General features: G+C 40.0%; 1 protein-coding gene across 1 annotated transcript; it reads left to right on the forward strand.

Moving 5' to 3' along the window:
- The first annotated feature begins 348 nt into the window (after positions 1–348).
- Positions 349–3,467, forward strand: LOC119775016 (complement C1q-like protein 2). Its single transcript, XM_038272862.1, has 3 exons — positions 349–610; positions 688–816; positions 3,035–3,467. The coding sequence occupies exons 1-3, from the start codon at positions 364–366 to the stop codon at positions 3,313–3,315; spliced, it is 657 nt and encodes a 218-aa protein (XP_038128790.1). The 5' UTR covers positions 349–363; the 3' UTR covers positions 3,316–3,467.
- Positions 3,468–26,573: the final 23,106 nt, after the last annotated feature.

Raw genomic sequence — 26,573 nt, forward strand, 5'->3', positions numbered from 1 at the left:
TAAAATTGCAGAAAAGAAAAAACTGTCTATGCTGTCTTTGCTGTCTATTTAATGAATAGAAACATTAGCTCTTATCAAAACAAAACAGCCACAAAGTCTGTACAGCTTCTCTATAATAATTATGGTTAATAGATGCTGGTTTTGAGAGTAAACCATTTCTAGTTAGGGCAAAGATTAGGTTAAATATGGGGCCATTTCTTCTATCTTTTTGCTCCTGCCTTGATAATTTTTGTGTTTTTTGTTTGTATACTTTTGATACTTTTCTCTCAAGTTAAACATTAACCAGACATTGTAAAACTATATAAAACGGGAAACAACACATCAGGTCAATTAGAGTTCTGGAGGCACTGTAAGAGAACCAGGATGAATTTCAGAGTGTGGTTGTTAGTGTGGTTTTGTGGTTTAACTTTGGCTGAGGATGAGTTAGGTGAATCACAAGTAACCACTGATATAAAGTCCTGCTTTCCTAACATGTGCAAGCTCCTTAAAGAATTTAAGGCCATGAAAGAGAAACTAAAAGCTATGGAAACAAATATGAATGAGAAGCAAGAAGCTCTCGAAACAAGGCTGAATGAGAATGAAAGTCTGGTTCTGGAGCTGAAGAAGAAAGGTAAAGTTCTTTCTGAATTTATCAACAATGTATTTTTGAATAGATGCAGTTTTGCAGTTTTTTCATTTCTATTGAAGAAGCACAAAAGGTCGCATTCAGCGCTGCAACAGGTGGAAATGGAGCATGTGGGCCTTTCACCACACATACAACCATAATCTACAGAAAAGTGATAACAAATGTGGGCAATGCCTATAATCAGAACACAGGTGAGTCAATTTATATTTGTAAGGATGTATTTTTTTAGATTATATTTCTACTTTTAATTCTTTTTCATAGAATCACCACTTTAGTGGAGGAGTTAGTAGGGATAATAAGAAGTCCCCATCGGCCTGCCCTAGTTTTGGAATCCTGATTTTTGTGCCAGAGTATCAACCCTTTATGGCTTTGATTGACAGGAGGGAAGTTTCAGTCCAATTGCTTAGCCTTCTAAGGATTTTGGCATAATGACATAAAAGGGGTCTAATTATGAAGAATGGTTTGAGATGAAACAAAGGCAAATTAAGTCTTAACACATTCTACCTACATTTCTAAATAAAAGTACTAGAAATACATGTAGGCCTATAGATTTTTCTTGATCCGAATACCTATGGATAAGTTTTATTTATTTCCTTTGGTCAATAAACCTATTAGTGCTGCTTAAAAAATATCACTCGAGTTTTTGGTATAGAGCTGTCCAACTTTAGTAAGTGACAAAATAACTAGAAATATATCGCTAGAAATAAATTGTGAAAAAAAAAACTTGCACGTCATTTCAGGTACCTAGCGTATAGTATGTCATTATTGTCAATAAATTTATTCCTTTTTTTTGTTTTTTTTTAGCACAATTTATTTAACCAGGTAAACAATATTGAGAATAAAACCATTTTTAGAGTTTTTATTTAAACAATCTGTGTTGGGAGGAATTGCAGCACATATTTAATGGCATTAGTAGCCGAGCTGCTATTGGTGTTCATATATTGGTAATGCCTTTAAGCTACTTGCAAACTAAAGCAGCACTTTACTTATATGCATTTAATCAAAGCTGCCCTCTCTCTGCAGCAGGAAGAGATTTTTACTGCAGAACCACCAGCAGGTTGCTGAAATACACATATGTGACACTGATTGGTTTAAAGGACCAGTTTATTTGTTCTTCTTAGAAATGTACTTCTCCACCTCTACACCATGCAAGCAGTTTTTTGATGGCATTCGTGACACCATCATGTAGAATGTCTTACATTTACATTTTTTAAAGTTAGTATTTGACATATAAACTACTAACAAATGCAGCAATTAATTATTCAAAACAATGTACTACAATCAAAGAGGACTAATACAGAATTCTTGCTCTTTTATGAATTAATGTTTAATGGGGTAGAGTTTGTCTCTGCAGTCAATTAGGAGTTTTACATCTATTAATATGTTCGTAGGTTTTATTAGCAAGGGCCTCATCTAGATCTAAATGTAGGTCCAATGTTTTCAGCTATATAATCTTTTTAATAAATTATTTAATTCCTTTATTAATATAAGACTAATTGATTTCATAATTGAACTTCCAGTTATAATTGAAATCATGACAACAGTCAGGTTTTCAAATTCTTTGACATTTTAAAATGTAAAAACTTTGTAACTTTGAGTAGTAAGTAGTTACTTTGCGCAGTAACTGTGCTACTAACTCAGTTACTTTCTTGAAGAGGTAGTTACTGAAACCATAACTAATTACCTTTTTAACTAACATTCCAAACACTGAAACAAAACTCTAATACTACTGATATTAAACATGCTATCAAATGTACCAAAGTCATAAACTGGTTAATCACTGCAAACTAATAATAATAATTTTATTTTATTGATCTCACATTGGAGAAATATACCTCTGCATTTAACACATCCCCTTGGGGAGCAGTGGGCTGCCATTGTGAATGGAGCAATTGGTGGTTAAAGGTCTTGCTCAGGAAACCAGAGTGTAGGCAGTGGGATTTGAACTGGGTTCTTGCAACCTTTTCAGAGCACAAGCTCTGCTCTAACCCACTAGGCTACCCCCCCCCCACCCCCCCACCCCCCCGCCCCCCCCCCAAAAATTATGCATTGATTTGCAAAAATATTCAATGTAATTCATTGTCTGTTTTGTAAATATCATGGTCTCTATTTGTAAAACAACAGCCCAGTTGAGAGAGAGTCTTACCTGGAGAATGCTGAAGTGCCTAAGAGATTAGTTAAGTTTATAGATAAAACTCCATTGCTACAGTATCAAATATAGGTGGTGATGATGATTATATTTTTAACACAAGCTATCCAAATATAGTATTTCAATTCTAATTGAAAACAACATTCTGTCCATGTTGTTTTCCACGTCACATATTCATAGTAAGAACAATGTAACAGTTTTTCAAACTGGCATTTAAAATGTTAACAATATCTATTAAACTTATATGTGGTTTCTTCCAGGTATTTTTGTTGCACCTGTTGCAGGCATATATTACTTTACCTTCTTTTATCATGCTGGAGGAAACCAACCTGTAAGTCTAGCCCTCATGAAGAACAACGAACTTATTGTGACTGCCTATGATCTTAAGTCATCTTACGATGGGTCTGATAATGGTGGAAATGCAGCATTTCTGCAACTGCAGCAAGGAGACCATGTTTATATGCGGCTGCTTGCTACCACTCATTACTTTGGGAACAGCCACATCACTACATTCAGTGGGGTTCTTCTGCATCCACTGTGAAATGTATACATGAGTTTCTTTTTGTTTGTGTTTGTTTTTATTAATTAATCTACCTGCAAATAAAACTGCATTATCGTAATAATATTTCTGATCCTTTTGGTAATGTATGTGCACACACTGAAAACAACTAAGATTGTAAATTACATCCAATTAAAAACAAGCCTTAAATTTAATTAAATAATAAAGTCTTCTGTTTAAAGATGTTTTACATGTTGGCATTATTTTAAGAAAAATTCCTGATCACTTAAAAATAAAATGGACTTAAATGGACAGCTGGATCAAGCATTTTGTCTTCATCAAAAAACGTGCCATATTGACCACAGTGATACACCACATGCCAAGCTGGGGCCTGCGTGGTGGCACCTGGGGTTTTTCTCCATGGAGTTTGCATGTTCCCCTGTGCATGCGTGGGTTTACTCTTTGTACTCTAGCTTCTTCACATAATCCAAAAACTTGACTGTTAGGTTAATTGGCATCTCTAAATTGTTCTTAGCTGTGTGTGCGTGTGTGTGTGTGTGTGTGTGTGTGTGTGTGTGTGTGTGTGTGTGTGTGTGTGTGTGTGTGTGTGTGTGTGTGTGTGTGTGTGTGTGTGTGTGTGTGCAAGGTTGTAGGTCTTTGAGTGTCTCTATGTTGCTCTGTGACCGGCTGGCAACCTGTGAACAGTGTACCGTTCTCGCCCATAGAGTGCCAGAGATAGGCACTGCCCCCAACGGAATAGGCAGAAAAGATAGAATGGAAAACAACAACAACAACAAAAAAACAGTTTCAGCTGTGAAATGTTTTTTTGTGAAATGTTTTTTTCATTCATGTCATTCTGTCATAAAAGTTTCAATTAACTAATTACAAATTTAGTTAATTTCTAACAAAATATTCAAGTCTTTCTAAAATGATGATTGCCTCAGTGCTGTCCTTCAGTACAACTCTGTCTAGCCATTGGTAGGATTTCCTGATATCTGCCACTTCGAATATGTTTTGGTTGCACATCACATTTAGGGGCTTATCCTCCCATGATGGAGTCTCTGGCACCTCATCTTCTGTTTCCCATTGTCTGAGACATTGACAGAGGATGCCGTCTGTTGGAGCCTTGTCCTTTATGTACTTATGGATCTTGGATGTTTCATCGTGTATAGTGGCTCTTACGCACATTAGTCCTCGGCCTCCTTCCTTACGTCTGGCGTAATATCATAAAATCTAATGATTTAGTTTCCCCTTTGAGATTGCACCCCAAATAATTCTTAGTAGAACCATATTTAGTCATTGCTAACATTTCACTATAACATCTGAAAAAAGAAGATAATGAAAACATGGAAAACACAAAGTTCATATTTTTCTAATTTGTGATGCTTCTTTTTTAAGCAATACATACATAGATAGACAGACAGACAGACAGACAGACAGACAGACAGACAGACAGACAGACAGACAGACAGACAGACAGACAAGCAGACCTCACGATTCCTGATGGGGAGGTGGCCGTGGGAGGCTGATTGCTCCTCATTACCCCCTGCACACTACACAACGCACGATCAGGCTGAAAGTCAACCCCAACAGAAAATTCTTGCACGACTGGAAAATCACACCGAACAGGGCAAGAAAACAAAACTCGTACAGTTTATGGCCATGGAAGTGAGGGGGAAAAGTGGTCCTGAATACCCAGGGCCCACCTAGGAAAGGAGGCTAATGAAAAACATTTTTTTTTTAGTTTTTATTTTGAATAAATCTGGCCCTAGAATTAACTGGTGTCAAAATGTATTTAAAATGTATATATAGATTACACCAACTGAGAGAACACACTTAATGTCACAGTCCACCAAACCCGTTCTGAAAGCCCAACTTGAAAGTGCAAAATGGTTTAAACCGTTCAGTCAAACAATGGTGAAAAGAATAATGTCAGTGAGACAAGACTGAATGACCTGGAGGCTAGACATCCATGTTGCCCAAAGGAATAAATCAAGGCATCAAAAGAACAAGAAAGAAAAATACAGAAACAGAAAGAGGGGAGGCAGCTAATGACTGCTTTCTTTTCCAAAGGCGAACCCAGTTTGCCTGTTATGCAAAGTCAAATTAAAATTCACTCCAGAGAGCTGCTGCTGTCATATTCTCACCTCAAGCAGCTATTTAGCTTAGCTTGTTGCCAACCAGGCTACTTGCTGCTGTAACTATGCAGACAATTATGGGCCAGCTAACCTTTGTTGTTAACATTAACCAGGTTCAGAAACTAATACTGGTGCTAGATCAGATGTAGCAGCTGGAGCAGTGGTGGCCAGTCCTGGAGGCTCTTCAGCAAAGACAAGGCAAGATCAATGTTTAGGTATTCAAGGAAGAGCAAGTGTCCTCTTGTGGATGCTTAATGATATGACTGCATGGTTGACACCCTTAAATTTCTGCCCCTACCAAAACAAAAATTTACCGAATTTTAAACATAAACAATCAACATTATGAATACATTTTAGACCATATGTTTTATTAAATTTAGCAGTTGCTCTTGTACTGACATGCCTCTAGAAATACAAAGTGAGCTTGCTCTAAAAAGCAGGGTTATTTGTATGTTAAGAATCTAATACCAATTATTTTTTCTTGCTGGAAAATTAGTTCTGCACCAGTTATTAATTATAGTTCTGCACCAGATGCTGAAGTCAAGGGCGGGTGTGAGCCTGAGGATGTGAAACAAGGTGAGGTCATTGAGGCAACATGAAGGTACTTGCAGCAATTGCGTGGACATCTACTAGCAGTCTGCCCTAAAAGAGCATCAGCCTGCGCTAATGTTAACTAGGATGTATCTAGGGATGGGTATAAGCACAAAAATGTCAGATGCATTCAGCTGGTGAATAAAAGAAACATTCTACAATATATTAAAACCCTATGCTTCAGGCACTGGCACAAATGGAGGCCAATTGGCACTGACTGTGTACAGGGCCCACAATTTGGTGTTAAAACCCTGCTCAGGCTACTTCTGGAAAAAGTCTTTGTGTGTTTCTCCCTTTTAGCAATGATTTGACAGACCAATAAAAAAAAAAACTTATTTAAAAATCTGAGATGAACATAAAAAGACGCATAGGGTTCTAAAAATGCTACCAATGAAAGTGTGTGAGATGTGTGAGCATTTGTATTAAGCTCTTAGCTGTGCTACCACTTAAATAATAATAAAAGACATTCAGCAATATATGAAACTTGAGCATTTGCTAGCAAAGAAGCCAAGAAGCATTATCCATAGGAGCTGCAGAGATTCAGTGCTCAGATTAATGTGTGCTTTGAGAGAGCTCTGATAAATAGTGAGAAGGCCTTTACTGAAATAAAGACATAAAGCTCCATTTAGTTTTCTACTTGACATGTAGCAAATACAACAAACATGTTGAACAAGGTGCTCTGGAACTCTTTGGCATTCATAAAAATATGTTGTGTTGGAAAGCTGTCGCCGCATATCACCATGAATATATTATGTTTACCATGGCAGTGTCATAATGTGCATGACGGGGCATTTACTAATGAAAGGGAAGCTACTCAGAGATGGATACAGCTAAATAGGGAAATCTCTGAAGAAAACCAGTAAAAGGTGGATAAAAGTATTTGAGGTAGGGTGGAGGTTCATCGTCAGCTGGATGATAAAGGCTGAAAAAGGATGGTCGACCCGGTGGGTTTTGCATAAAATTCCACAGGTAAAATTTTTACCAGCAGGTGGAGCCATTGTGCGCAGCTCCAAGCTGACACCAAAAGTTCCAATCCCATCAGTTCTGGAACTGTTATAGCTAGAGGTCTAACATTTTCAGCACTTTTGGTTGACATGATGTAGAACAAATATAATACAATAAAACATGCTTTTTCTCAAGAATGTCTTAATTACTGCTGTTCAAAAAAGACCTATCATTTCCGAGAATAAAAAAACAACTTTGAGTCATGTTCATTCTTTTTTTTTTTTTCAACTCTTTATTTAGTCTTTTTTATAATACAAAAACAAAAGAAAAAACAAGAAGAAAAAACAAAAAACAAGCTGGGGGGAGCATACATTACCATATTTTCCAAAGTTTTTTTTTTTTTTTTTTTTTTCCTCTTATGGTTGGGTTTTGACCTTGAACATAGACAACTTCTGCCATTTTTTCTCAAAGTCTCCTTCTTTAAGGCTTAGACGAAAAGTCAAATTTTCCATGGCTTATATTTCGTCTACAATATTCAGCCATTGTCCATGCCCATGTGGGTCACTTTTCAACCAATTCCTTGTCAATGCCTTTTTGGCAGCAATCAGTAATATTTTGCAGAGGTAAATGTCTTTTTTTCCAATGACTTCATATGCCATAAGTCCTAGGTATACAAAGCTCGGATCTTGGGGTATAGATAAGCATAACATTTCCTCTACTGTCTGAATGACACTGTTCCAGAATAACTGCAGTTTAATGCATGACCAAAAGATATGGGAGTGATTGGGATCTACATGTCCACACCCTCTCCAGCATTTCTGTTGTTGACTAAGTTGTTTAGATTTTATATATGGGGTGATAAAAAAACGAATTAGATTTTTCCATCCAAATTCTCGCCATCTTCTTGAGCTGGTTGAAGATTGTTGTGTTTTGCACATGGAGGACCAGTCACTCCCAGTTAATGTAATGTTGAATTCTCGTTCCCACTTTTTTTTAACATAGAATGAATTTCTGCCATCGCATTTTTGGAGACTATTGTACAACTTTGATACAATTTTTGAGGGAGTTCCACCATATGCACGTGTCAAGAGTATAATCACCTCACTAATTCCTTCTAATAGGTCCCTGTTCACCTTTTTTTCGTAAAAGTGACGCAATTGTAGGTAGCGATATAGGTCTCTGTTTTCAAGATTTAATTCTTCTTTAACTTTTTAAAATGATTTAAATATTTTCCCTTCAGTGAGTGTACATATTGCCGTAATTCCCCTCTCCATCTACCTGTTAAATGTAAATCATAAATCATCTGACCCACTTGGGCCAAAACTGGGCATTTGAGATGGCCATATTAACAATTTAATATCACCTTCAATTTTGTTTTTCTTAACGACCTCGTACCATTTTTTTTTTCGCCCAGGATAGTTCCCTCCTCTTTACTATCTGTTAAGATTTTACACCCCAATTTTGCAGGAGGTGGTATTTTACCCAGATTGAATTCGATTTGCTTCCACTTTGCGCTATATGTTGGAGAGCACCAATAAACAACGTATCTCAGTTGGGCCGCCCAGTAGTATTTTTTAAGGTCAGGTAAAGCGAGTCCTCCTTTTTCTGAGTCTTACCCTAGGTTTAATACCCCCCCAGAGAAATCTAGATAACACCTTGTTTCATGTGGAAAATTGGGTTTCTGGGAGCCTTATGGGGAGGGAGAGGAAGACATATAATAATCTAGGCAGCAAATTAATTTTTATCTCCTCTATTCTTGTGCTAAAATTTAAAGCCAACATTGACCAACGTGTTACATCTTTCTGAATTTGATCACTTAGAATACCATAGTTTGACTCATAGGTCTTTTAGATGTTGGGTGATATTCACACCTAAGTATTTTATTGATTTTGTGTCCCATTTTATTTTATAATTACTCCTCATATTACTGCTAGGTGTATAATTCAAACATAGTACCTGTGTCTTTTTAATATTGAGTTTATATCCTGACATCTCACCAAAATTTTCCATAATGGAAAAAAGTTTAGGGATTGTTATGTTTGGGTTCTTTAAGTAAGTGATAATATCGTCAGCAAACAGGCTTATTCTATGTTCCTCTGTTGCTATGTTGATCCCCTCCAAATAATCATTTTGTCTAATATCCTGAGCCAATGGCTCAATGAATAATGCAAAGAGGGAAGGACTAAGACAACAGCCTTGTCTTGTACCTCTTTTAAGGTTAAAGCTGCCAGACAATGAGCCATTAATCCGCAACCTGGCTGTAGGATCACCATAAAGAGCTTTAATACAGCTAATAATTTGATCATTGAAGCCAAATGTCTCCAGCACTTTATAAAGAAAAGGCCAGCTAACTCTATCAAACGCCTTCTCTGCATCAAGGCTAAGCAACACTGCACTGAGCTTTTTTTTATGTATTTGATCTATGACATGCAGTGTGCGTCTGATATTATCTTGGGTTTGCCTGCCCTTTATGAATCCAGTTTGGTCTTCATTTATTAGTTCAGGGAGGATATGCTCCAACCTTTTAAAGATTATTGATGTGAATATCTTGTAATCTACATTTAGTTTAGAGATGGGGCGATAAGATTCGCATAGTGTTTTATCTTTGTCTTCTTTTGGTATCACTGATATCACTGCTTCTTTCCATGACGGGGGTACTTTGGCGTATTTGAGAGTCCAATTCAGAGATTCAAGTAGAGTGGGCGTAAGGTCCTCCTTGAAGACCCTGTACCACTCATTTGGAAAGCCATCGCTCCCTGGGCACTTATTATTTTTCAAATTACTAATGGCTTTATCCAGTTCTTTCTTTGTAATCGGAGTGGTCAAAGACTCATTTTGGACTTGTCCAATGGAGGGAAGATCCAAGGATAATAAATATTTTTTGATCATCACTTCATCTACAGGGTCTGGATTAGAGTATAGTGTCATATAGTATTTTTTGAAGCAGTTTTCAATTTCTTCAGGTTTAAAAGTCAAATCTTTACTCATTGGGTCCCTAATCTTCGATATACAATTTTTTGTTTGTTGTATTTTCAGGCGTCTTGCTAGAATCTTTGTTGCTTTAGGACCTGATTCATAAGCGGTTTGTTTAACATATCTAAGTTTCCTTTCTAATTCATCTGACAGTGTTGCATCTATTTGTTTTCTGACATCCTTCAATTTTTCCGTTAGCCTCATATTATTAGCTGTTTGTTGTTGTTTTTCTAACTTTTTTAGTTCTTCCTGTATTTTTTCATATCTTAATCTCTTTGCCTTAGTTATGTATGCCATCCGTGAAATCAAGTTCCCTCTCATAGTGGCTTTAACTGTGTCCCATAATATTGTTGGGTCAACCTCACTATTTATATTATCTTTAATACAATTTCTAATTTCCCCTTTAATTTCATCCATAGTTGTTTTGTTATTCAAAATCCCAATATTCATTCTCCACAGTGTGTTTTTACGAACACTATCTAGGTGTATAGTTAAATAAACCGCATTATGGTCAGAGACATCAGAGGTTCCTATTGTACATTCTATCACCCTATGTCTATCCACAGCACTCATCAGGAAATAATCTATTCTAGAATGAATCTGATGTGTAGCTGAAAAATGGGTAAAGTCTTTTTCTGAAGAGTGGAGATTCCTCCAGACATCAAACAGGTTATATTCTCTCAGTAAAACATTGAGGCATTTTGACATAGGCAGTTTATGCTGTTTTTTGCTTGTTGTGTCTAAGGAGTAGTCCAAGACTGTATTCCAGTCTCCTGCATAGACTATTATACCCTCACTGAATCCGACAATTTTTTCAAAGAGCTGTATAAAAAAATTTTTTTCACATTCAGGAGGTACATAAACACAAGCAAATGTGATTAATATGTTATCAAGTCTTCCCTTAACTAAAATGTATCTGCCTTCCTTATCTCCTTCTTCCTTAATTAGGTCAAAATTCAGTGTGTTTGACATTAAAATAGCCACTCCCCTTTTTCTGCTATTTTTACAGGAGCTGTAAAAAGAGTTTGAATATCCAAACCTCCTTAGCTTATAATGTTCTTTATTAGACATATGCGTCTCCTGAAGCATTACAACCTCTGATTTATCCTTTTTTAATTTTCCCAGCACCCTGCTCCTCTTAATTGGATTTCTTAGGCCATTTACATTCAAGGATGTGATCTTTAAATTACTTGGCTTTGGCATATAAAAACTTCTAATTAAACATTGGTCTCCCTCAGAAAAGTATGTACTTTCACAAACACAATGAAATAACATAAATAAACACAACAGAAAAGTGACTCCCAACAGTGGAAGAGATCTAACTCTTCCAGGCTGACCCAGTTGGAGGGTCGAGGGTGTAGTCTCTCCTCTAGAGAGGGCCGAATACTAGAGATGGTAATCAATTTTAACAAAAGAAATAACACCATCCTATAAGTCCAACTTAATAAAGCTACGATTGCTATCTCTCCCCCTGATCAAAAAATGAGGTCAAATGATTAATTAATTAACAGGCGTAGTCCGACAATGAAAGCTACCTCACCAGAATGTAGTAAATTTACAAGAGAGCCTCAGCTGTTCTCCTCCGCGTCGTCTTTCTGAAACCCCTTCAGTTTCTCCCTCGCTCTCTGCGCCGTAGAGTTACTCCTCTCCTGACGATCTGATCTCCGCTCCCATCCGAGAAGCTCCGACAGAGCGGCGTCCAGCGCATGTTGGCTGTCCCTCACCCGCGGCGGGTCCACTGAGATACCTCGTTTCTGTAGCTCTTTCCTTGCTGCTTCTGCGCTGCTGTAGGTCTTAACTCCAGTGTCCCAGTGGATTCTTATGCTTGTGAAAGGCGTCTGAAAGCGCACTCCTTTTTCCTTTAAAGCTTTCTTGACAGCGTTGAATTCTTTGCGCTTTTTTACAATCACGGTTGCGTAGTCATGATCAAAGTAGAGAATACGATTGCATTATTTTCCCCTTTTTCCAAGCCTCCCTCAGTATCAGCTCCTTGGTTATGAATTCCTGAAAATTAATAATAATTGGCCGAGGCGGATCTTCAGAGCGAGGTTTCTGCGCCAAGGAGCGATGTGCCCGTTGGATTTTCAGATCCACCTCTTTCAGGAGTGGCAGTTCACGTTTAAGTAGGGTCGTAATGAACTGGGAAACCGAGCTTCCCTCTTCTCCCTCTGTCAGTCCAAACATTCGGATATTGTTTCTTCTAGATCGGGACTCCAAGTCCGTCACTTTGGCTTGGAGGGCCTTCTGTTGTTTAACTGAGGCAGAGATCACGGCATTTACCTCTGCTGCCCAGTCCTCCATGCACCCCACACGAGTTTCCACTTCATTAATCCGGCCAGACAAGCTTTGAATCTCTTTTGTAAGGTTGTCAAGTTTGCCGTTGAGTTCTTGGCCCATAAGGTTGATTTCTTGACGTAGGGAACCGTGATCCTTTGTCAGATCAGACTTCAGGTCTTTAATCGCTGCCATTAGGTCACTTGAGTTCACGTCAGTCCCAAGCGTCGGGGCGTCCTCTGAATTGATAGCGTTAGCTTTTGCCGAGCTGCCTTTTTCTTGACTTTTTGGCATATTTTCTTTCCTCTTTTTGCCTCTTGTGAATCTCTTCCCACTCATCAAACATATAAGCCGCACAATTTTGGTTAACGAGTTTTTGGTGGGGGAAAATAAATTTCTAACGGGGGAGCAATCGTAACAGCGTCTGTCTAGTCCATAGGTGAACCGGAAGTCCGAGTCATGTTCATTCTTATACTATATATTAGGAAACTAGAGGGTGTTAGCTTTCAAATAATATATTGCACATGTAATTTGGGCTTACAGTTCCTAAGATATTTGCTTTTCCATTTGGGTATGCAAAATAGGCGAGGATTATCCAAAAGGAGGTGGATGTTAAGAGGTTAATGACAAGGTCACCAAACATATATTTAGAGCTTCAAAAGAATGGTCGATATCCAGCAAAGGAGACAGAAGCAGAAGCAGAGATACAAAAAGCAACTGTCAAACTAACTTAATATTACTTTTTGGAGGTGTTATGCTGGTAGAGATCTACTAGTGACTGTATTAAATCATTGTTTTACATAGTTTTAAATGAACAACCACTGAGAAATTAAAGAGTATTTGTTAATCGGAAAGAAGTCATAATCTAAAAAAGTTAATGAACTGCTATTTTGTTTTTGCAGTTAAGTTTAGTAACCACGTAAAACATATAATTAAAAACCCAATCTATGTTTTATTACAAGTCTTAATATTTATTATGTGTACAAAATGTTGCCCAAAATGTTGCCCACCTTCAGATCTGTGCCATCTGAAAGTGAAGTCCTTCAGTGGGAAATTGGAAATGCCTCCTCCCTTTTATACTTCTGCTGGTCTATAACAAATGCCCAACATTTGATGTTAAAATTCAGACATTTTGTACCTCAGAGGGTGTACGTTTCCTTTTCCTTGAAAGAGAAGTAATCGTAAAGAGGAAGTGAATCTTTCTCTACGGTCTGATTTTTAGACCTTGCGTTTTATTGGTCACTTGCTCTTTTATTCTGTTATTGTTAAACACTGATTACTGGAACTTCACCATGATGTAAGTTGTGTGGCCACCAAACTCCTCTGCTTTTTTGGGGGGGGCAAATCATAAAGTAAGTCAAGTATAGTTTCACAGAAAAAATAGTTGCAATTTTTTTTACACAAAATGAAAAAAAATATGAGTAACGTGTAATAAGTATTCAGCTGTTAGATGGCTAATTAGTTGAGACCTCTGGTCATGTATCCAGCATGGAAGTGCTACTGTACTTCACTTCCTATACCGTAGCCACTTGATTTTGATGGGATAATTGCTGCCGTTGACAGAGGCTAGCTTAAGAGGCTAACTGCAAAGGATTGATGGAGGACAGTAGAGGATTGATTAAGTCTTTCAGGGAAACAAAGGAATGGTGGAGGCTATGGATGGCCAGGAGGAAGACAGCCGTATTTTGGAGAAGCCTGTCAGGTAGACTGAGCGTGGTCAGGCTAATGCTGGCCACGGCTAGGCTCTAGGCTAACTATGGGAGATGGAAAGAGGACTGCAGACAAAGCGGCTTCCAAATTTTGTAAGGACACTATTGGTCTGACGTCATTGGTCCTATACAAAAATATGCATGCTTGATTTTTTTTTTTGCTTGACTTGAAAATCGGTGTATTTTGTTTAAAGAAAAAAGCAGCATTTCTTTTTTTTTGTCCATACAGAATTTACATCCAGGATACAATATTATTCTTCTTTCTTTTTCTTTTTCCCCTTAACCCCCCCCCCCCCCCCCCCAAAGAGAAAAAAAAATAAATAAATAAATAAATACATCAGCCCACCCATTCTCTCTATGTGGCAACACACTTAGTAACATTACATTTAGCAGTATCCATATTCTTGAAAGGCCAGATTAAGAAATAAAGGATACAACAAAAGTATTAGAGGAATTAAACAAGACAGTAAAGACCAATCCGGATCAGTCTCTCAGGTCAAGGCTAGTAAGAATGTTAGATATGAAACGTTTTTTGTGGACTTTTATGGACCTTTCTGCCTCGGGCGCTGGGCACCTCCATTATTTGAATGTCAGCAGACAGCAAGAAGCCTCCCAGATTTCCAGATGCATTTGAGATATCAAAAAAGTACTCTAGGGTGTTGTTCAGCATGGGGGTGAGTAGAAAATGAAGGCTAATCATGTTTTGGGCGTACTATTCCTTTAAGTGGAAACGCTTCACTTTTGGAGTAATTGATTTTTTAGCCAGAGACTGCACTGTATGTCCCAAGGCATGCCAGTAAAGGTGGAAAGGGTTTAGACGGTTGAGATATAAATGCTAATAGATCGTCTGCATACAGCGCAACTTTATGTTCTTCTGTACCTACATTTATACCTGTAATGGATGGGTCAGAACGGATAGCAATTGCCAATGGTTCTATAGCAATGGAAAATAGGCTAGGAGAACTTGGGCAGCCCTGCCTACAACCTCGAGAAAGCGAGAAGGCGTCCGACAGAACCCCATTGGTCAAGATCTGTGATCTAGGGCTATTAAAAAGTGTTCTTACATATCTAATAAAGGTTTCACCAAAATTCATAGCTCTCAGGGTCTCAAAAAGGAAATCTGGTTCAATTCTGTCGAACGCCTTCTCAGCGTCCATAGAAAGTATTACCAGGGGGTACCTCTGTCTTTTAGTAACATCAATAACATGAAACAACCTCCGAATATTGTCCGCTCCCTGTCTGTTCTTAACAAAGCCTGTTTGGTCTGCATGAATAATTTTTGGGATTATTTTCTCCAGTCGGGATGCTATTATTTTAGACAAGATGTTATAGTCGGAGTTGAGAAGGCTCAAGGGTCTATAATTACCGCACTTTTGTACATTTTTTCCTAGGCTTTGGAAGCAATGTTATTGTTGCCAGTTCTAAAGATTGAGGAAGTACTGTCTTTTGGAATGCCTCCTTAATCATACTTGTAAGGGGAGTTAATAATTTATTTGAAAAAGTTTTAAAATATTCAATTGGGAAGCCATCTGGCCCTGGGGCTTTATTACTGTATTTTGTAATGATTTAACAGCAAGGCGAACCTCTTCCTCACTTACCTCACTGTCCAATATGTCTTTATTGGTTATATTAATCTTGGGTAAAGGTAACTGATTCAAAAATTGTTTTATATCTACATTGTCTTTGTGAAGTTCAGATTTATATAACGATTGATAATATTTTCTAAATTCCAAATTTATGTCTTTTGTAATTTTCTAAATGTCTACCATCATCCGTTTTGATACTCTGAATAATTTTTTCATTGTCCTCTTTTTTTATCTGCCACGCCAGTAGTTTGCTTGTTTTATTGCCGAATTCATAGTAATGATATTTTGTTCTAGCCATTGCTGGCTCAGCTTTTACTTGTACACAAGTTGTCATATAAAATCCGTTTTTGTTTTAAAGCACTAAGTAATTCTGGGCGTTTTGTTCTTGAATGGTCAATTTCCAAAGTCCTTATATCTTTTTCTATTTGGGAAAGCTGTTCCCTTTTTTGTTTGTTTTTATATGAAACATATGAAATAATATGTCCCCTCATATAAGCTTTCAGCTCTTCCCATATATTTGAGTGTGAGGAGGTATTTAAATTTACTTCTAGATACATATCTATTTTGGTATTCATGAAAGTAACAAATTCTGGGTCTCTGAGAAGATATTCTCTGAATCTCCATCTAGGAGAAGAGGAAACAGGTTGATAAAATTCTAACTTCATCTGTATGGGGTTATGATCTGAAATCGTAGCTGCTAAATAAGAACAATTTTTAATTTGTGACAAAAGTGGGTGCGAGGTTAAAAACATGTCTATTCTTGAATAAGTATTGTGGACATTGGAGTAGAATGAATAGTCTTTACTGGATGGATTACGTAAACGCCAGACGTCCCCCAATCCTAATTCCTTCATGCCCCGTGTCAGAGCAGCCGCAGATCTGGACAGAGTAGCAAGTTTAGGAGAGGAACGATGTATTGATGGATTAAGAACATGGTTATAGTCGCCTCCCAATATACATGGAGCTTCAATCGCTGCCAGTTTTAGAATTAAGTCATTAAAAAATTCTGGGTTGTCTAAATTTGGGCCATACAAAGATACAAGTACTACCCTGTTTGTATTTATTACACAGTCCACCAAAATTAATCTGCCGTGTCTGTCATTCTCCATATAATTTAGCCTAAATCTGAGATTTTTATTGACAAGCAAGGCTACACCTCTAGCTTTGGATGAAAAGGAAGAATAAAATACATGACCAACCCAGTCTCTGCGCAGCTTTAAATGTTCTATATCTGTGAGATGGGTCTCTTGAATAAATATTTCAGGAGTAAGTTCTATATCTAGAGCAATGTAGCTACTGTCATGATGGGTTCACTGGTGTGACCCAATTATGCAGAACACCACTGAGACGGAAACTGGAGTAAAAGGTTTAACAGAGTTTATTGACACAAGCACAGAGATTATGACTGGTTCTGGTTCAGGCCTGGGAAACTGGTTCACCGGAGTCTGCGTGAGAAACAGTTCAGTTAGCGTTGCGCATAGGAGTTTGATTCTTGACAGTTTCAGATTTGTACCTTGAGGGTTCTTGATTAAAGCCTTGAGAGGGAGGCTGTTGGATCTGGAGAGGATTTGATCAGCAGAGTCCGTAAGCTGCTTCAGCGTCTTACTTCTTAAGAATGAGTAGACCTTGGCTTTGAGTTTCCAGCTCTTGGTCCAGAGCTGCATGGAAGTTCAGAGAGAGGCTTTAGGTTTGGCTCAGAGGGCAGGCTCGGCAGGTTAAGCTCTTCCAGAGCTTCACAGGAGAAAAACTGGTTTCCTGGAAGACAGAGACAAAGGTTAGAATCCAGTCTGGATTCAAAAGTCAACAAAGGTTCACAGAGATACTAGGCTTAGGTGCTAACCAACTGGATCAACACTGCAGCGTTGAGGCAAGGTCTGAAGACAGCTTAAGTACTGTGGATCCTCTGATGATGGAATGGGCTGCAGCTGTGCAGGAGGCTCAACTCAGGAGGATCCACGGCGGACTCTGCTGGAGAAAGGTGGTACTTCTCCAGCTCCCAACAGTACCCCCTCCTCAACGACCGCCCCTTGGCGGTCCGGAAGACGTCGATGGACAGGAACGCTCGTACTCCTCAATCAGGGATGGATCGAGCATGTAAGAACCGGGAACCCACTGGCGATCCTCCGGGCCGTAGCCCTCCCAGTCGACGAGGTACTGCCAGCCGCGACCTCGCCGACGGGAGTCCACGATTCGACGGACGGTGAAGGCAGGATGAACATCGACTTCCAGGGCGGGTGGTGGTGAGTCGGATGGTGGGCACAGAGGACTTGAAACTACAGGTTTGACTTGGGAAACGTAGAAGGTAGGATGAATACGGAGAGACTGAGGCAGTTGAAGACGTACGGCTGAAGGGTTGATGACCTGGGAAATCTTATACGGACCAATGAATTTGGGAGAGAGTTTACGAGACATTCCCTTGAGGGGAATGTCTCGAGTGGATAGCCATACCTCTTGACCCACGGAGTACTCGGGGGCGGGGCGTCTTTTGGAGTCGGCAAAGCGCTTGGTAGTCTCAGAAGATCGATTGAGGGTCGTGATGGTTTCTCTCCATATCCGTTGGCAGCGTCTGATGTGCTGGTTGACTGACTGGACCGAAATCTCTCTCTCGTCTGCGGGAAAAAGTGGAGGTTGGTAACCGAGACTGACCTGGAATGGTGATTGGCCGGTGGAAGCAGATTTGAGGGAATTATGAGCATATTCAATCCAAGTGAGATATTGGCTCCAGTTGGTGGGGTTGTTAGATGTCAGACAACGGAGGGTCGATTCCAGCTGTTGGTTCATCCTCTCTGTTTGGCCGTTGGACTGTGGGTGATAACCGGATGTTAGAGAGGACTTACAGTCGAGAGCAGAACAGAATGCCTTCCAAACTTGGGATATAAACTGGGGGCCACGGTCAGAGAGGATCTCCTGAGGGATGCCATGCAGACGGAAAACGTGTTTCACTAGAAGCTGAGCGGTTTGGAAAGCCGTGGGAAGTTTCCTGAGAGGGATGAGATGACAGGATTTCGAGAATCGATCAACGATGGTGAGGATTGTTGACATACCTCGGGAGACAGGGAGACCAGTGACGAAGTCGATAGCTATATGGGACCATGGACGCGAGGGAACCGGAAGAGGCTGTAGCAGGCCTGAAGGAGGCTGATGTGAGGCTTTATTTCTTGCACAGGTGGGACAGGCCAACACATACTCCTTGACATCTCTGTGAAGAGTTGGCCACCAGAAGCGTCTCGAAATTAAGGCAACGGTTCTACTGACCCCCGATGGGCGGAAAACTTGGCTGCATGCATCCATTGAATTAGACGAGACCTGACAGAAGATGGCACATATGTTCGGTTAGCTGGACCATTACCTGGGTCGGGTTCTGTAGCCAGGGCGGCGTTAATTAGATCAGTGATCTCCCAGGTAACCACTCCAACTCTACAAGATGCGGGAAGGACAGGTTCAGGCGTCTCAGGTTGATCGACGGAGTATAGACGAGAGAGAGAATCGGGTTTGACATTCTTGGATCCGGGTCTGTAGGAGATAATGAGATTGAATCGTGAGAAGAAAATGGACCACCTGGATTGACGGGGATTGGCTTGTTTAGCTGACTGGATGTAAGCAAGGTTCTTGTGATTCGTCCAAACTAGAACCGGGTGCTCATCTCCCTCCAGCCAGTGTCTCCATTCCTCCAGCGCCAACTTGATGGCCAGCAGCTCACGGTCTCCAACATCGTAGTTTTGCTCTGCGGAAGAAAGTCTACGAGAGAAAAAGGCACACGGATGGATCTTTTGATCAGAGTCGAGTCTCTGAGATAGGACAGCTCCTACACCTGAATCTGAAGCGTCCACTTCGAGGATGAATTGTTTGGATGGGTCAGGCTGAATTAACACGGGTGCTCTGGAAAACAATGATTTCCGTTTCTCAAATGCAGTTTGTGCCTCAGGGGTCCATTGAAAAGTTCGTTTGACTGAGGTTAGCGAGGTTAAGGGAAGAGCTGTCTGGCTATAGTTCCTGATGAAGCGGCGATAAAAATTGGCGAAACCCAGGAATCTCTGTAGCTGCTTGCGGTTTTCAGGAACTGGCCATTCCAAAACAGCCTTTATTTTGTCCTCAGAAGGCTTAACCTGCCCGCCCTCGAGCACAAACCCCAAAAAGGTGACTAAAGGCTGATGAAACACATTTTTCAGCTTTAACGAACAGTTTGTTCTCCAGTAATCTTTGCAACACAAGGCGGACATGTTTCTTATGTTCAGAAAGGTTCTTAGAATAAATGAGTATGTCATCAATGTAGACGAACACGAACACATTTAAAAAGTCTCTGAGAACATCATTCACAAGGGCTTGAAAACAGGCAGGGGCATTTGTTGAACCAAAGGGCATGACCAAGTATTCGAACTGACCCAATGGGGTTTTGAAGGCTGTTTTCCACTCATCTCCATCACGGATTCTAAGAAGATGATAAGCATTCCTCAAATCTAGTTTGGTGAAAACAGTTGCCCCTTGTACAGGTTCAAAAGCTGAGGCGAGTAGAGGAAGAGGGTACTTGTTTTTAATTGTTATTTGGTTCAAGCCTCTGTAATCGATACATGGTCTTAAGGAACCGTCCTTCTTGCCAACGAAAAAGAACCCAGCACCCAACGGAGAAGAAGATGGGCGAATTATCCCAGCAGCTAGAGACTCGTTAATGTACTTTTCCATGGTTTCTCGTTCTGGTTTGGAAATATTGTATAGTCTGCTGCTGGGTAGAGGTGCTCCAGGTAATAGCTCGATCGCACAGTCATATGGTCTGTGTGGTGGAAGGGACGTAGCAATGACCTTACTGAAGACAGGAGCCAAATCATGGTACTCAGAAGGGACAGAAGAAAGGTCAGGAGAGTCCATCTCCCCCCCACCTCTAGGAGGCCCCACCACGGGGGCAGCCGATCGGAGGCATGTTTCATGACATAACGTAGACCATGACTCCACATGACGATCAGTCCAGTTAATATGTGGATTATGTTTCTCCAACCATTCAAATCCAAGCACCAGGGTAGAGCATGCGGAGGGAAAAACAAAAAACGTTATGGTTTCACGATGGTTACCTGAAAGTAGTAGCTCGAGAGGTTGAGTTTGATGGGTAACTTGGTGGAGTCTTTTCCCATCAATGGCAGAGACACAAAGAGGTTGGGTCAGGGGAATAGTTTTAATCTGAAGTTGTTGAACGAGGTTAGAATCAATTAAGTTTCGTTCACAGCCTGAATCGATGAATGCATAGAAAGAAAGGCTTTGATTAGCACAAAACAAAGTGGCAGGAAGCATCAGTCGAGGAGATTTCTTAGAGTTAGTATGGCCCGCCAGACTCCTCAGAACCTCTGGCGGGCCCAAGCTTTTGATTTAGCCGGGCATGAAGCGATGAAGTGTCCACTCTCACCACAGTAGATGCATAGTTTACTCAAAAATCGTCTTTGTCTTTCCTCAGGAGTGAGCCTGGTGTGTCCCACCTGCATGGGTTCGGCATCCATTTCCCCAGAATGAGAGGCCTGAACAGGCAGAGTGAGAGACTGGGCTTTAGATCTCGATTTGGGCAACTGTTCTGTGGGAGAAGAAAAAACAGTCACATTATTTGAGGTAGGGGCAGAGGAAAATGATCCCAGACTTTTTGACTTGGAGCTGTTTCTAGCTCGGATTCTGTTGTCCAATTTTATCGTCAAACGGATTAATTCTTCGAGAGTGGCTAGTTCATCCTTAATGCTTTCGTTTAAAGCCATAAAATAAGCCCCTTTCAGAGAGCTTTGGTTCCATCCGGAAGCTGCCGCTTTAACCTTTAACCCGGAAGTTGATGGAGAACTCCGCCACAGAGGAATTTCCCTGCTTAATGTTGAAAAGAGCACGAGAGTCAATGGTTTTATCTGTTTCTTGATTAAATACCTGAGAAAATTCAGAAATAAACTCAGAATACGGGCAATCGAGGCTTTCGTCGGAGGCAAACCTTGCCTGAGCCCACTCCAAGGCTCTTCCTGTTAACTGGGAAAGGATGAAAGTTATCTTCTTATAGTCCGTGGAAAAAGTACCAGGCGAGTTCTGAAAAATTAAATGACACTGAAACAAAAATCCCTTACAGTCTTTCATATTACCAGAGAATCTTTCAGGCAGACTAGGGCGGTACTCGGATGACGTCACTGCCGGTGACCTCGGAGGGGGAACTGGACCCGGAAAATGGTTGCGCTGCCGGCGTGGCATTAGCATTGCTCAAAAAATTAGCATAACTCTGAAGCATATGATTGTGAGTATCAACCAAACGATATAACTCACGGAGGGTTTGGGTTTGTCCTTGGATTTGGGCATCTTGCTCCTCCAACGGCGGAGATGATCTGCTGGGCCTTGTGTTTGGCCGCAGTGTTCTGTCATGATGGGTTCACTGGTGTGACCCAATTATGCAGAACACCACTGAGACGGAAACTGGAGTAAAAGGTTTAACAGAGTTTATTGACACAAGCACAGAGATTATGACTGGTTCTGGTTCAGGCCTGGGAAACTGGTTCACCGGAGTCTGCGTGAGAAACAGTTCAGTTAGCGTTGCGCATAGGAGTTTGATTCTTGACAGTTTCAGATTTGTACCTTGAGGGTTCTTGATTAAAGCCTTGAGAGGGAGGCTGTTGGATCTGGAGAGGATTTGATCAGCAGAGTCCGTAAGCTGCTTCAGCGTCTTACTTCTTACTTCTTCTTTCCAGCTCTTGGTCCAGAGCTGCATGGAAGTTCAGAAAGAGGCTTCAGGTTTGGCTCAGAGGGCAGGCTCGGCAGGTTAAGCTCTTCCAGAGCTTCACAGGAGAAAAACTGGTTTCCTGGAAGACAGAGACAAAGGTTAGAATCCAGTCTGGATTCAAAAGTCAACAAAGGTTCACAGAGATACTAGGCTTAGGTGCTAACCAACTGGATCAACACTGCGGCGTTGAGGCAAGGTCTGAAGACAGCTTAAGTACCGTGGATCCTCTGATGATGGAATGGGCTGCAGCTGTGCAGGAGGCTCAACTCAGGAGGATCCACGGCGGACTCTGCTGGAGAAAGGTGGTACTTCTCCAGCTCCCAACAGCTACTAGTATAAAGTCAAAAAAAAAAGAAGCAGCATTTCTTGCTACAATTTAAAAATTTAATAAGCGCTACATACACTAGACGCTGTTTATCAATGTTTGAAGCATCATCGGCTCTGATGAATGAGGAATTATGACTTTTTTTCCTCTTTGAAAAGGTTTGCATTTGAAATTACCAGCGACTAAGACAGAAAGTAAACCTGTGCCTATTTAATAAAATATAGTCTAAATATGCCTCTTAAAGTTAGATTTACCGTTTTTTCTTTTGAAGATATACAATTGTGCAGAGGTAAAACCCACACTTATCTTTTAAATATTCTCTCTGTATCATGAAACAAAGCAAAATAATATATTCAAGGGACACCAAATAAATTTATTGTATTTACATGAGCACTGGAACTGACACTGAGCATTTAGAATATTAATTTCACTCTACAAGTCATCTAGGCTGTAGTTACTCTATTTAACCCATATAATGTATTTTATCTTGCTCTGAAACAATTCATTGTAATAATCGATTATTAAAATGTCAACAAATTTAGTGATCAATGAATTGTTAACTGGAGTATAGAGACCCTAAAACATGTCTTTAGCTCACAGAGCGACCCACTTAGAGCAGGAATTATACAAAATTGTAAAAAAAAATATATATATATATAAAGAAAAATTTTTTCGTATGTCAATATTCTCCATCCCCTCTACTGCTGCAACAAAGCTGTATTGTAAATTCTAAACATGTTATTCACTTCTAACTGTTGGTAGGGACAAGTAGGTGGGTCCAAAATGTTGGTAGGGACATGTCCCTATGGTCCCTATGCAAACCTATGCCCATGTCTAAAATAACCAGACATTAGAAATGAAACATGAAATTTGACAGAAATGACAATAGTGGCAGTCCCATGAAATTTTCAGGCCAATCAAGGACGATGTGCACTGGGGGATGGCCCAAAAGAAAAAAGTGGGAAATTTCATTTGTTGATTTGAAGAAGAGGATCTGGTCGTTGACTCACGTTTCCAGAGAAGTGAAGGATCTTTGACTCCAATCTGTGTGTTGTTTGTCTGATTCGGTGGATGGCCAAACAGGGTTTACCCAGAACTCGGACGGTGTAGGTGAACGGAGATGCTGATTGCCACTCAGATTTCCTGCTGTACTTGAACGGGTCGTAGTGAAGATGATTCCCTTGCTCAGAGAGTAATTTCAACGTCCTCTCAAGGAGACTGACTCAATTTAAGGCTCAGTTGATCCCTCCTAGGAGTGGAGGTCCAAAAAAGTCCAGTTTGCAGGATGACTTCCTGCCGAGAGGCAAAACCAAAAAACAAAGTTAAAACAAGAACTCAGTCTTACTCAGTAGAAACTCAGCTTGGCTAGAGTACCAAAAACTGGCAAACACTCTGGCGTCGAGGTATTGGCAATCAGCAGCTTAAGAGCACTACGTTAACGAGGTAAACGTCAGCATGTGTGTGAGGAGGCGGACCGGAACCAGGCGCCTAATGTAGGTGGAAGGGAGAGAACACAAAAACAGACACACAGACTGGAGCCTTGACACATAGGCTTCATATCCTCAAGATCTAAAAGTTGGGGGGTCAGATCTTTCAATTGGAAAGGATGTGTCAGTGGGAAAAAGTTATACATTTTTAGTTTGTGTATATTTTTATATACAGATAGATAGATAGATAGATAGATAGATAGATAGATAGATAGATAGATAGATAGATAGATAGATAGATAGATAGATAGATAGATAGATAGATAGATAGATAGATAGATAGATAGATAGATAGATAGATAGATAGATAGATAGATAGATAGATAGATAGATAGATAGATAGATAGATAGATAGATAGATAGATAGATAGATAGATAGATAGATAGATAGATAGATAGAAAATTGTGAACAGTATTATAATTCCCGAAGCTTACCCTGAATTAATCACACGGGACTAAGATAAATAAATAAATTTTTAAGCTTACCTTCTCTCTCTTGAGTTGCGTTATTTTTGTTTTGTAGATTTTCTCAATCTGTGTGAAAAACACTGCTTTCTGCTTCCACTATAATTTCATCCTGGTCAACACCTTCCCCCCGCATCCAGTTCCGGGCTGTGATTGATGCCCACTGGTGAGTGAGCTTGCGCTGGAGACTGGGTGATTTGAGGAAGCTGATAGTTGAGAGTCCGGTCAGAAGTCAGGGAGCTAGGTGGGTGGCAAGAGAGGACGCCTGGCCCGGATTTCTGATGATGAGGTGAGAGAGCCGGTTGGTGGACTGGTCGAGAGCCAGGGGGGGCTGTGGAGATGGATGGACGATTGTTGGAGGATCGGATGTTAGGAGAGGTGAAGGGTGGTTTGTAGTAGGGGAGTTGCCGGCTGCCCTAGTTCTCTGGGTGGTTGTGGAGCTGATTGAAGTGGGACCTCTGGAACCGTGGGATGTTGCGGACCCTGGAGTGGGGTCCATCTGTGCTGAGGTAAGCGCCTGTTTGCCACACCCTTTTCATCCATTAGTGAAAAGTCCCCAAAATAAACAGCTAGATTATTATTATGTGAAAAAATGTTTGCTTTTGAGGAAGAGCGGGTATCGGCCGCTGTGATGGTATCTGAAAAAAAAAAATGTTTGGTAAAGATTAGTTTTTTCCAACCTGTTTTCATTTGCTTTCTCAAAAGCCTTACCTAAATCAAAGTCTGACAGTTAAAAATTGTCAAGATCAGAATGTTGAAATAGATGGGAAAACAATTAGAGCTTTTAAAATGTGAGAAAAGAAAGCAGATCTTGTTAAAGTTTTTACCTAAGACTATTGTTGGAATTAATGGGTTAACATCGGCCACTGTGATCTACCCTTAAAAAAGAAATTGAGTAATTGAAAACGTTTGTGTTTAAATCTAAAAATGTAGAAAGAAAGACTACTAACTTCGCATCAGGGTCGGGAGGTGTCCGAAATGGGGAAAGTTTGAAAAATGTCCCCATTTTACGAGGGACGTACAATGGACGTACGGTAGACGTCCGATGGATGTACGGCCTTTGTAGATTTCCCCCTGCATGATTCAACTCTGAGGTGTGAATTAGTTGTTGTTGTTGTTTAGATGTTTTTTTATTAAAGTTACGAAGGTATATATTTGAAATGTGGAAGGGAATTGTGTTTGTGTGGGAAGTGTCTTTTTTTATTACCCTGCAAAGGAACAATGTGGGTGAAGAGCTGGCATATGTTTTTAAGATTGAATGGGATTGCATCTGTAATGTAATAAAGCCATTCTAAATCACAGTCAGACTCCAAGCAGGCTCCCTGTGGAATCGTTTGGATTGTTTTAAACATTAAATGAAGCCTTCTTCTATTGTGTGTGTGGTGATGGTGTTCCTAAAAGAAACATTGCAGTACGTCTTAATACGTCTTGATAATGAGTGGTGAAACTTTACAATAATCAGCATTAAGCAATAACTGAGATCAGCTAAGCAGTTGGACAGAACCTTGTGGACTGTCTTCTTATGTTTTTAGTTGTTTTCTTTAGTAAATCACTGATGTCATTCAATTTATTGTTAATTTAATATGTGAGTCCCTCATTTAAAAATGCATTAATTTAGATAAACACAATTTTATATTTCCGCCAATGAGAGCTAAATCAGTATTTTATCTCTAAACACTTAAGATAAAGAAAGACTAGTAAAAGAAAGACAGTACAAGTGGTGCAAAGTCACAGCAATTTGTTAAGCAAATATGCTACATTCAAAACATGTGGTAACTCACCTTATTCTGCCCAAAATGACTCACAAACCTGTGCTACCTGTTTGTATTTCTTTTTTCTTTTTTATTGAATGTTTCCCCTGAAATGAAAGTCAAGTCATCACTATTTTTTTGGGTGTGTGTTTTGTTTTGGACAAACACAAGTTATTGGAAACTGAAAGCATTTAGATTTATGTATGATGACTAACTGTTTTGCACAATTCTTCAAATGATAATCACAAAGTGACTGCCACTCCCTGTGTATGCCACCCAGTCAGGCTGCATCAGCAGTTGCACTAAGAGGTTTCTAGTTTCATTTCAGCTCT

Source organism: Cyprinodon tularosa, unplaced genomic scaffold (genome assembly GCF_016077235.1).
Source record: "Cyprinodon tularosa strain WSP-4 unplaced genomic scaffold, ASM1607723v1 ctg844, whole genome shotgun sequence".
NCBI lineage: Eukaryota > Metazoa > Chordata > Actinopteri > Cyprinodontiformes > Cyprinodontidae > Cyprinodon > Cyprinodon tularosa.

Bases quoted from the DNA above. Each gene is read 5' to 3' on its own strand.
- LOC119775016 (XM_038272862.1), top strand. From the start codon at position 364: ATGAATTTCAGAGTGTGGTTGTTAGTGTGGTTTTGTGGTTTAACTTTG. The intron at 611-687 runs GTAAAGTTCTTT...TTTCTATTGAAG, and splicing joins TCTGGAGCTGAAGAAGAAAG to AAGCACAAAAGGTCGCATTC. The intron at 817-3,034 runs GTGAGTCAATTT...GGTTTCTTCCAG, and splicing joins TGCCTATAATCAGAACACAG to GTATTTTTGTTGCACCTGTT.